Raw genomic sequence first — 12981 nt, 5'->3', positions numbered from 1 at the left:
ACATGTCTTCTTGTGCACATTTGTAAAAGTTGATCTATATTTAGACATTGAAGAGGCATTGCTATTGTGTACATCAGTTTTACTAGATATTGAGAATTGGCTCTCCAAAAGAGGTTGCAAATGGAACTAAATGTTTTAAGGTTCCAGCATTAATGGAAAGATGGTAAATGTGATCATTTATTTTATGCTATAAAAAGTCAGAGATGCATACTGTAACTTGCAGGTAACCAGTAAAAGAATAGTAAATGAGTATATTTATTTGAAAATTTTTACTAATAATTTAAAAAAAGAAGAAAGGAAAAAAAGAAGGAACATAAAACATGTGGGCCAAATAAAAAACAAATGTTAAGGTATGCAAAAACATTGACTATCAGCCTATTATTGAGTAGATTTTGTGATAAAGGGCACACCATTGTCAGACTGTGCATAGTCCAAAAGCCAAACATGACCCAGTTTCAGGGGCCATGACAGATTTTTCCACAGGTGTACCACATTGTTTGACACTCTGATTAATCTAATTAATAGAGATAGGGACTAAACCCATTCAATTTGTTTCATAGAGTATTTAATTAAGGCTCATATCAACAGGACTCCAAAGAACAGGATAAGGCCACTTGCAGTATTGGCCTCAATCATGCTGGCAAATTCCTGGACCAAGCCAGCTGAACAAATTTCTTGGCCCTCAGGGTCTACCTTAGAAAGCAAGATGGCTTTCTCCTAAAGTTTCCGTATTGACCTTTCCACTTAGCCTGAGGTATTAATCCAAGCATAACAGAATGCATTAGCAATTGCATATATTCTACCCTGGCCTGCAAGGATGAAGTTTTGGGCAATTCTGTCATCCATAACAATGCTGATCAGTGACTGAGGCTGACCAGAGTGCTTTCCAGGGATGAGGTGTCATTGATTATTTCAACTAAAATTAGGGACAAATTTTGTACCACCTTTTCTAGTTGGATTACTCTTAGAGTAATAAAGATAACTGCCCTCAGGGTACATATAAATAATGTATCAGTAGTCCCTCTGGAAATCTTCCCTGAGTAACCAAAAGTAAGTGCATTTAAAAGAGATTTCCACTGTCTTCTGAGGGCTACTGGTGATCTACTGGTGGTGTTTCTTTAATCATTTGAAGATCTCTGTGACCCACCCCCATGGCTTGTACACACCAATTCCAGTTGACAAGTAAGGCTTGTCAAATGGTTAGTGGTGAGTCTATTTTGGTTCATCTCAAACTGAGAATATCAGTCCACAGAATCACAAAGTCTCTGTGGGTCAGAGCTTTGGTTGTGACAAGGGGCCAGCAGTAAGCTAAGAGTTGCTTTTAAATGTACCTGTTTCAGCGAGTCGGTGAGTCCTATACAACCAATGATGCTTCTGAGTGGGGACTTCCTCCCTTTTCCATAGGCTCCAGCAAACAAAATCATCAGTCATGGAGCCTTGTAGCTCAAATAGGTCATTAGGTTTGTGGTACCTCAAAGTAGGGAGCATACCACAGCTTGCGGATTGGCATCCAGTGCAGGCCTGTGGGTTAGCTGGTATACAAGACCAAAGAGAATGCCCAAGTGAATCGGCTACTGTCTCTAATACTCAAGAATCCAAAGTGATGCTAGGCTGGCTTTTGGTTGGGGGAAGGGAGACAATTTTTCCTTAACTTCCAGAGTGATAGAGCATTGTGATTTTGTCTGCAGAATCCCCCCAAAACTCGATGAGCAGACTTCTGGATTTTGTTAGGCTTGATCAGTCACCCTTGCTGGTGATGGTGTGCTAATACCAGAGTCAGAGCCATTGAGTCAGGCTTCTGACCCTACAGCCAACTGAATAACATCTATCACTGAAAGCTTTGGGCATCATAGTGTAGTGGTAGTCACAATAAATCCTGACCTGCCCCCTTGTAGTAAATGGAAGAGGAATTTAGGTACTCCTGAGGGAATACTGCAAATGTATATTTGTGGCCTTGTAGCATGAATGAGAATTAGTCTTTTTCTTTGGGTGATAGAGGGATTCAAAAGAAGACTTTGGCAATGTCCAGGACAGCATATCCAGTGCCATTGGTCTGTGCCAAAAATTTAGTTACATCACAGTGTATGGAACATCCAGGGCTATAGGAACAATGGAATTCAATTGGTGGTTAATCCACTGTAAACCTCAAGCCCCTGGTAACTTTTTTCACTGAACATAAGGTCTGTTGAATTGAGATACTGCAATTCTTACTACTTCTGCTTCATGTGAGTCCATAATGAGAGTTGGGACTTTCCTTTTTCCTCCTGAGATTCTGTGTTGTTCCTGTTGGACCATACTTGAGGAGCAGGGGTAACAATTTATGTGTTCCAGTATCACTTTTGGAATTTAGAGATATACAGTACAAGCCTAAAATAGGTAAAATAATTACCTATTTTATGTTTTGAAATTGAAGCCACAGCATTTGTGTAGTGAAGCCACAACAAAAGTGCTCTAAAAGGGGATCTATCTTGCTTATCCAAGCATGTTCACTATAGAAATATCCTAGAAAATATAAAACAAAAAGCAGTCAGTACTTCTACTTGTAGGATATACAGCATCAGAGGGTAGTGGAGAATTGTTGCCCAATAAATAGAGTAGTAGTTATAGTACATTTAAATAAAGACAAATCTTGACCTCTACCTCACTACATACATAGATACCAATTCTAGATGGATTGCAGATCTCAATGTGTATGATAAAACAATGAAACTTTTTAGAATAAGGCATAGGAAAATATCTTCATGGCTTGGAGAAGACAAAGATTTATTAAACAGGACACAAATTACATAGCCATAAGGAAAAAAAATGTGCTATTACATTAAAATTAAGAACTTCTGTTCATCAAATGTCAGCATGAAGAGTGAAAATGCATGCAAAACAACATTTTCAATAGAAATATTCTACAAAGTGTTTGTGTCCAGAATATGTAAAAAATCTGACAATAATAAAAAGGCAGATAATCCAATAAAGATGGACAAAAGACTTGAACAGACATTATATAAAAGATGATATCAATTGGCCAATATTCATCTGAAAATGTGCTCACCTTCAGTGGTTTTTCAGGGAAATGCGTATTAAAATCACAATGCAATACTATTACCCATTCACCAGAATTGCTAAAATGAAAAAGAAAGATATATGTTGGCATGGATGTGGAGCAATTGACATTTTATCCACTACTGTGAGAATGTAAATTGGTTTATCATTTTATAAATCTGTTTGGCAGTATCATAAAAATCTGAATCTATACATATCCCCTGACCCAGGAATTCAACTCCTAGTTATATACCCAACATAAGTTCTTCTCTTAAGAGTACACCCAACAGAAATGCAAACATTTACAAAAGGACATATACATGAATTTTTAAAGTAGCAGCACAATTTGCAACATCACAGTGAATAAATAAGTTGAGTTGTATGCATATACTAGAATGCTATTCAGCAATGAGAAGGCGTGAACTATTGTTATATACAAAAACATGGGTGGATTTTTCAAACATCATGTCCAATAAAAGAAGCCATAATGTATGCATACTTTATGATTCATATTTTATAAAATCCTATAAGTGCATGAAAGAGCCTCTGGCCTTCTGGTAATGTTTGATTTTTTTTACCTGGGTGTGGTTACGTAGTTATGTTCACTTTGAAAATTCATCAAATGTGTAATATTGATTTGTGTATTTTTCTGTACACCAATAAAGTATTTACATAAGAAGTTGATTGGAAGTTCTGTGCTTTGCAGTTGAATTTTCAACTGTTTTGTGTCCTTTTAGGATAGTCTTTCAAGGACCCAGCTTTTTAATTTTTGAACCCCCAGTGTCCAGTATTTTCTTATTGCCTAGAGCAATAAGCCTGACAGCCAATACTTTTCTCAGCCGAGTTGTGTTCTCAGTTTCCTGCTCACAGACGTAATTGGTTTTCTTAACTCTATAGTTGTTGGGTTCAAACTGAATAAACCTAGGGTTGTCTGGCATTGTGGGTAGGGATAGGAATTGGGGATCAAACATTTTATATAGACAGCCATCCGATCCTCTTGTTTTTTAAGTCTACCTCACTCTTGCTTTCAGTCATACCTACTGCCCTTAATTTCTGAGATTATGAGGTAAAATGTGGTTTACTTCTTCTTGACTTCTTAACTGCAGCCTTGTTGCTCACCCTCTGATTCACTTCCAATTCCCACAATTTTCTTAATAAACATTGCCACTACACTATTTGTACTTTTTTGCTTTCTAATAAATGAATTTGTCTGTAAATTCTACCTTTTAACAGACACTCGTATAATGTTTGCTATGTGACTATACACTGTTCTAAGCACTTAAATATTAACTCATTTAGTTCTCCTAACAAGTTATAATGGAGGTATCGTGAGCTATAGATTTTCTTTAGTAGCATCTCATACATTTAGATGTAATTTGTATCATTGTTCAGTTCTAAGCATTTTTAATTCTCATCAGCATATTTTTACTTAAGCCATGAATTATTGAAAAGAGATTTTTAGTTTGTAGACATAGGCTCTTATTTCTCTTTTTAAATAACTGCTTGTTCAAATCAATTAATACTTTCCATATCTTTAATAGTGTTGTTAACTAAGTCTCTGTCTCTGAGAAAGCTGAGTTAGAACACTTTGTTTACAGGTTTTTAATTTTCTTGGAATCTAAGCAGTGTTTACATAATTTATTTTATGCATTGTCATTAGGTATATACATGTTCATGATTTACATTTTCATGGTACATGTTTTTTCACTGCTTTATTTTCAAGCTTTCCTTTTTAAAAAATATCAAATTTGATATTCTGTCTTTTTAATAGTTGTTTTATCCATTTATCATTATTGTAAATTCTGACATATTTAAGTAATTTTTAAATTTTTAATTGTACATTTTGTTTATTACACTTCTCTTTTGCTTCTTTTTTTCCCCCACTATTCTGTCCTCTCTCAATGGACTCATTTTTTATTCATTTTATCCCCCTCAGTTGGTTTAGGAAATTTTCACTACTCACTTGCAGTTTACTAACCCCACTCCTCAGGATTGTGTATGTGTGTTTGGTCTAGTTTATTAATTTTATCTTTTTAAAAAATTAGCTATAATTATAATTATTTTGCAAGTTACAGGCTCTCTGGAAGCTTTTACAATTTATACTTTAATCTTGATGTTATGAAGTTTCCTTACCTTATTACCTTATGTGATTTAATATTTATTTATTTTTACTCTTTCTCAGTAATTGGAGTGCACTTTTATTCCCAGGACTAATATTTCTTTTTTTTTTTTTTTTTTTTTTTTAATTTATTTATTTATTTATATTTTTGGCTGTGTTGGGTCTTCGTTGCTGCACGCGGATTTCTCTAGTTGCGGTGAGTGGGGGCTACTCTTTGCTGCAGTGCGCAGGCTTCTCGTTGCGGTGCTTCTCTTGTTGCGGAGCACGGGCTCTAGGCACACAGGCTTCAGTAGTTGTGGCACACAGGCTCTAGAGTGCAGGCTCAGTAGTTGTGGCGCACAGACTTAGTTGCTCCACTGCATGTGGGATCTTCCCAGACCAGGGCTTGAACCCGTGTCCCCTGCATTGGCAGGCAGATTCTTAACCACTGCACCACCAGGGAAGCCCAATATTTCTTTAATTATTGAAATTTCTCATTCTTAGCTACAAATTTTCAAATGTTGTTCCTCCGGTATGCCTTTTATTGTATTTCTCACAACTGCTGTAAAACATTTTGTGGAGCCTCTTATTCTAGGTCCTTTAGGCCTATAGCTTCAGCCCCACTCACAAATTTGTATTTCTCTTAGGGTTCAGGGTTTGTTGAGGTATTTATTAATATCATGCCTTTAAGTTTTGTCTCAGTCTCTTAGTTAAATCTATGTTTGCTATATGTTTAGAGCAGAGGGGATTGCCTCAAAGTATGAATTTTCTGTACTGTCTTTAGCTGACTATTTTTTAACTGTGTTTTCTCTTCCTCCTTTCTTTTAGGACTTGTTTTAATTCCAGGAGGTGCTCTTGGCCAGATTCTGGGAGGTATCATTATTTCCAAGTTAAAAATGTCTTGTAAAGGCCTTATGAGATTTGTAATGGTTACATCTGCTGTAACACTTGTACTGCTTGCATTTGTAATTTTTGTACACTGTGATTCAATACCATTTGCTGGGATCACTGAAGATTATGGCGGGTAAATATAATTTTATATTTATGAGATTTTTACATCTAATCCCAACAATAGATTTCTTAGTCGATTAACAATTATTTATCCAGTAACCCTAATATGCTCATATCATTCTTGGCATTATTGAACATGTAAAAGAAACATAAAGCGTAGTTCACCTTTCACTTTAAGGGCAGAAATATCATGATAGCTTGTGGTATGACTGCTTATGCATTCATATAGTCTAAAGAAAAAAAACATCATAATGAAATGAATCAGAACCCAGAACTAGAAATCTGTATTAAAGTGAGTAGCAACTAGGAGACCATACTAACTGTACAAAGCCAGTCTTACCTTTGTTTTTGAATTGGTATGTCTGCCTTCTTATCAAAGAATGGAACTGAAGACATCTGAAAGTATGCATGAGTAATGTCTCCTTTAAGTTAAACATGAAAAAATTCAAAGAACTGAGTAGAGATTGATGTTAAAGAAGAGAAACAGAACTGGAATTGGAAACCAAAGGACTAAGCAAGTAAAATAAGTAAAGAAAACAAGACTTACACTTGAGCTACAATGAAGTGGCTTATGGCAGACCAATGCTCCTACTGAGAACACCTAGAAAAGCTGAATAACATTTAAAAAATGTGTTTAAAGGCATCAGACAGTTGTTTAGGCAACTAGGAATTTAAAGACCAAAATCCTGGAGAAAGGCAAACCTTGTGAGGAGAAGCAATCTTCTGCAGTTACTTTTTACCCTGAGTATATTTACTATTTCTGGACATTGGCAAGAAGCTGGCAATTCTGGCAAAGTGTCTGGGCAAAAAGCATCTAGTAAGATGACAAAAAAACTGGCACAAATTTTGACTGACCTTTGAACCTAAAGAGACAAAAATTAGGACATGGAGTGGGACAGGATATCAGTAAGGAGAGAGGTAGACAAATGAGATAACACTCTGTTGGGGTTTCACTCAATACATTTGCTGAATTATGAAGCTAAGAGGCTGAAATCAAGTAGAAATCTTGTAAAAAGCAGAGAAAAATTTCACCAGTCTTGTGATGCTCTATAGATAAGAGTTCAACTTTAGATTGTGCAGTTGGGGAGCAACTGTGGTGAATACCATGTTCTCAACTGATACCTCTGTAAGGTTAAGACCTATGAGTGAGGGCCTCCCTAAAGTACTATAACCCAGCCAGGAATTAATTTGTCTCTAATTGGATTAATTTGGTCAGCGAGTGCTGTAGCAGCAGAAAGGCAGACTTAACACTCCGAAAGAAAGATAATATCATACAAAGCTATAAAGTGTTGTAGGCAAGGGTCTTGCATTAAAAAAAATACCCAGCAGGCCAAAGACATGGCCAAAAACCCTTAGCTAAAACAGATGATAGAACAGACCACAGGGGATCCAGATATTGGCATTATCAAATAAGAATGTTACAATAGTATTTATGGGTGCAGTAATACAGATAACTGAATTTCTCATCAGAAACCATGGGTTCAGAAAACAGTAGAACAATATCTTTAGTCCTGAAAGAAAAGAACTGCTAACACATAATTTATTATCCAGTGAAAATATCCTTCAAGAAAGAAAATGAAAGAAAGATAGTCTCAGGTGAAGGATAATTAGTAACATTTGTTGTTAGCTCTAAAAGAAATGAGATTTTGGAATGATCAGACTGGGAACATAAAATAACTATGATTAATATTCTAAGGGCTCTAATGGAAAAAGTGGACAACATGAAAGAAGTATAGGTAATGCAAGCAGAGAAATGGAAACTCTAAGAAAAAAATCAAAAGTAAATTCTAGAAAGCCAAAACAACACTATAATAAAATGAAGAGTCCCTTTCATGGATTCATCAGTAGACTGTACAGAACTGAGGAAAGTATTAATGACTTTGAAGATATGTCAGTGGAAACCTTTCAAACTGAAAAGCAAAGAGAAAAAAGAATGCAAATAACTGGAATAGAATATCCAAGAACTGTGCAGCAATTACAAAGATGTAACACATATGTAATGGAAGGACCAGAAAGAGAAGAAGGAGACAAAAGAACAGAAGAAATAGATGAATTAATAATGGCTGAGAATTTTCCATAGTTAATGACAGACAGCAAACCACAGATCTTGGAAGCTCAAAGAATATCAAGAAGGATAAATACCAAAAAAAATCTACATGTAGGCATATCATATTCAAACTGCAGAATCAAAATCGAAGTCTTGAAAAAAAGTCAGAGGAAATAAAACTTATAGAGGATCAAGGATAATTTACAACAGACTTCTCTTCACAAACAATGCAAGCAAGATGAGAGAGGAATGAAATATTTAAAGGACTGGGAAAAAAAAGTCAACTTAGAATGCTGTATGCAATGAAACTATCTTTGAAAAGTGAAGGAGAAATAAAGATATTCTCAGATAAACAAAATATAAGGGAATTGTCACCAGTAAATCTGCTTTGCAAGAAATGTTTAAAGAAGTTCTTCAGAAAAATGAAAAATGACATGAGTTAGATGTAGATTCACATAAAGAAACAGAGCATTAGAGATGAATAAATAAAGGTAGACTATGTTCTTTTATTTTTATCATTTTAATAGGTATAATAGATAACTCTTCAAAATAATTATGGCATTAAGGTATTCAGTAATTATAGTTTATGGATAGTGAAATAAATGACAGCAGTCTTATAAAAAGGGAGGGAGGAATCGGGAATGCTTTGTTATAAAGTACCTGAACTACCAATGAAGTGGTATAATGTTATTTGAAAGTAGACTTAAATAACTTGAAAATGTATGTTGGGAATTCTAGGGAAAATCATTAAAACGTTTTTAAAAAGAAGTATAATTGTTATGCTAACAGATGAGAGAAAATGAAATCTCATAAAGTACTCAAAACCAGAGAAAGCAGAAGAGCATGAATGATGAAAGCAAGAAAGCAAGCAAGCAAGAAAAAATTTTTGGTGTATAATTCTTCATAGTAGTCACTTATGACCTTTGTATTTGTAGTGTATCAGTTGTAATGTCTCTGCTTTCTTATAATTTCATTTATTTGAATCCTCTCTTTTTTTTCTTGGCAAGTCTAGCTAAAAGTTTATCTATTTTATTTATCTTTTAAAAAAACAACTCAGTTTTATTGATCTTTTCTATTGTATTAGTCTCTATTTCATTTATTTCTGCTCTCATCCTTATTTCCTTCCTTCTACTAATTTTGGACTTAGTTTGTTCTTTTTCTAATTCCTTGAGGTGTAGTTAGATTGTTTGAGATCTTTCTTTTTTCTTAGTGTAAGCTTTTATTGCTATGAACTTCTTAAAATTGCTTTTTTTACTGAAAACTAGTTGATTTACAATATTATATTAGTTTCAGGTGTACAAAATAGTGATTCAATATTTTTATAGATTATAACCCTTTTAAGATTATTATAAAATAATGGCTACATTTCCCTGTGTTATACAATATGTCTTTATTGCTTATTTATTTTTTACATATCTTGCCCCTATCTTGCCCCTCCCCTCTTCCTTCTCCTTGCTGGTAACCAGTAGTTTGTTCTCTGTATCTGTGAGGCTGTTTCTGTTTTGTTTTATATATTCATTTGTTTTATTTTTTAGATTTCATATATAAGTGATAACATAGAGGCATTTGTTTTTCTCTATTTAACTTATTTCACTAAGCATAATACCCTCTAGGTCCATCCATGTTGCTGCAAATGGTATTATTTCATTCTTTTTTATGGGTAATATTCCATCATATATATATATATATATATATATATATATATATATATATATATATATATATATATATATATATACGTGCCACATCTTCTTTATCCATTCATCTGTTGCTGGGCACTTAGGTTGCTTCCATATCTTCACAATCATAAATAATGCTGCTATGAACATTGATTGGGGTGCGTGTATCTTTTCGAATTAGTGTTTTCATTTTCTTTGGATATATACCCAGGAGTGGAATTGCTAGGTCATATGGTAGTTACACTTTTAGTTTTTTTGAGGAAACTTCATACTGTTTGCCATAATGGCTGAACCACTTCTTAGAATTGCTTTTGCTATGTCCCATTAGTTTTTGGTATATTTTCATTTTTATTTATTTCAAGGTATTTTTACATTTCTCTTTTGATTTATTCTATGACCAATTGGTTGTTTAGTGGTATGTTGTTTAATCTTCACATATTTGTGAATTTTCCAGTCCTCTTCTTGTAAATGATTTCTAGTTTCATACTATTGTGGTTGGAAAAGATGCTTGATATAATTTCAATCTTCTTAAATTTATGAAGACTTGTTTTGTCATGTAATATATGATCTACACTGGAGAATATTTCATGTGCGTGTGAGAAACATGTGTATTCTTCTGCTGTTGGATGGAATGTCCTGTAAGTGTCTGTTAAGTCTGTCTGTTCTAACCTGGAGTTTAAGTTCAGTGTTTCCTTATTAATTTTCTGCCTGGATGTTTTATCCATTGCTGAAAGTGGGACATCAAAGTCCTCTAGTATTATTGTGTTGCTGTCTATTTCTCCCTGTAGGTCTGTTAATATTTGCTTCATATGTTTAGGTGTTCCTGTGTTGGGTGCATAAATATTTACAAGTGTTATATCTCCTGTTGGATTGATCCCTTTTCATTATAAAACGACCTTTTTTGTCTCTTCTTGCAGTCTTTGTCTTAAAGTCTGTTTTGTCTGATATAAGTATAGCTATCCCAGCTTTCTTTTGGTTTCCATTTCTATGTAATATATTTTTCCATCGCTTTACTTTCAGTCTGTGTGTCCTTACATCTGAAGTGAGTCTCTTTTATGGGGCATATATATATATGGGGCTTGTTATTTTAATCCATTCAGATACTCTATGTCTTTTAATTGGGGAATTTAGTCTATTTACATTTAAAGTGATTATTGACAGGTATGTACTTATTGCCGTTTTGTTAATTGTTTTCTGGCTATTTTGTTGTTCCTGTGTTTCGTCCTTCTCTTGCTCTTCCTTTGTGATTTGATGATTTTCTTTAGTGCTTAGGTTCCGTTCTCTTTATCTTTTGTGTATTTTCTATAGGTTTTTGTTTTGTGGTTACCATGAGGCTTATATAAAACGTATTTATAACAGTCTATTTTAAGGTGATGACAACTTAACCTCAAATGCATACTAAAGCTCTACATTTTTCTTTCCTCCTGTATTTTATGTTTTTGATGTTAAAATTTATATCTTTTTACCTTGTGTATCTATAAACAAATTATTGTAGTTATATTTATTTTTCTAACTATAATAACTAGATGAACTTTATCTATAACAATAACCTTATCTATAATTGTAATGACTAGATAAGCCTTATTGACCAACCAGGCCTGAGTTCTTGGTTGTCTATCAAATCTTTGTGATTGTTCAGGCTGTCTTCTTTGTTTTTAGTGGCCCCCAGTAGTTGAGGGTGTGCCAAGACCTGTCAGTGTCCCAAAGGGGAGGATTGCAGCCAACACTTAGATACAGGCAGATTGGAAGCCAGATCCTCAGGCAGTAGAGGGGAGAATACGTAGTTAGGATGCTTTTAGAGAGAAACTGGGTGATGGGCTTTTTTTGCCTGCTGCCTGTGTACTAAGCCTGAGTGTATAGCTGCAAGTGGAGTGCCCCTGTGCCCATTAATAACTGCTTTTTTGTTTACAGTCCTTTGGGACTCATGAATACAAGCCCCACTAGCTGTCAGAGCCAAGTGATCCAGGGACCTGTTCCTTGGGCAGCAGTCACAAAAGCTGGGGTGCCAGACATATGTACGTGCTCCTTCCAGGAGGACTTGCCATTTGTAGTGGGCTGGAGTGAGAAGGCAAAGGTGGTGTCTGATGTCTTCCCCAGTCTCTGGGGAGGATCACAGTCAGCTTCCAGATGCCTGCGAATATACAACAGACAGTACAAGGTTTGTAAAGCCTAAATATTTGCTATCTGGCCCCTTACAGAAAATATTCATTGATCCCTAATCTAAACCTACCTATTCAAAGGCAGCAATTGTCAGATTATTTTAAAAAGTAATCCCAAGCTAAATTCAGTCTATGTGAAACCTACAATAAATAATGACATGTAGTTTAAAAGTAAAAAGATGAAAAAGTTATAACATACAAATGCTAAATAAAAGAAAGCTGAAATAAATATATTAATATCAGACTTCAGAATCAACAAAATTATAGGGATAAAGAGACATTACAAATTATGAAATGGTCAGTTTACAAAGAACAAACAATTCTACTTGTGTATGCAGCTAACAACAGAGACTCAAGATCTAAGAGGCAAAAACTAGTAAAACTGAAAGAAAAAGAAGATAAATTCAAAAATATACTTAGAAACTTTATTACTACCCTCTCAAGGGAGTTAAAGAAGTACTGAATAACACAATCAACTTGAACTAATTTATATTTATGGAACACTTCAGTCAACAATAGCAGAATACCTATTCTTTTTGAATACAAATGGATTATTCACCAAAATAAGCCATATTTTGGGTTATAAAACAGACCTGAAAAGTATAAAAGACTGAAATTATACAGAGTGTGTTTTCTACCACAGCAGAATCAAACTATAATTAAAACAGAAAAGTAATGAGACAATCTCTAAACACTTGGAAACTGAATAACATACTTCTAAATAATCTGTAGGTCAAAGAGGAAGTCTGAAGAGAAATCAACAGAAAATACATTGACCTGAATGAAAATGAAAATACCACATATCACAATTGTGGGACAAAACTAAAACAGTATTGAGAGGGAAATTTATAGTACTAAATGCATACAATTAAAAATAGGAAAAGTATCAATAATCTAAGCTCCCACCTCAAGAATTTAAGAGCAAAATAAACCCAAAAGAAGCAGAAGGAA

General features: G+C 34.4%; 1 protein-coding gene across 1 annotated transcript in view; it reads left to right on the top strand.

Moving 5' to 3' along the window:
• The window catches only part of SLCO6A1 (solute carrier organic anion transporter family member 6A1), a 97338-nt gene that overhangs the window by 45108 nt on the left and 39249 nt on the right, over window positions 1–12981 (top strand). Inside the window, exon 8 of the mRNA XM_007191910.2 lies at window positions 5963–6158. Coding sequence (XP_007191972.2) covers window positions 5963–6158 — 196 coding nt within the window. The remainder of the gene's footprint in view (window positions 1–5962; window positions 6159–12981) is intronic.

Source organism: Balaenoptera acutorostrata, chromosome 2 (genome assembly GCF_949987535.1).
Source record: "Balaenoptera acutorostrata chromosome 2, mBalAcu1.1, whole genome shotgun sequence".
Taxonomy (NCBI): Eukaryota; Metazoa; Chordata; class Mammalia; order Artiodactyla; family Balaenopteridae; genus Balaenoptera; species Balaenoptera acutorostrata.
The sequence above is the reverse complement of the archived record's forward strand: the minus strand, read 5'-3'. Positions and strand labels throughout refer to the sequence as shown.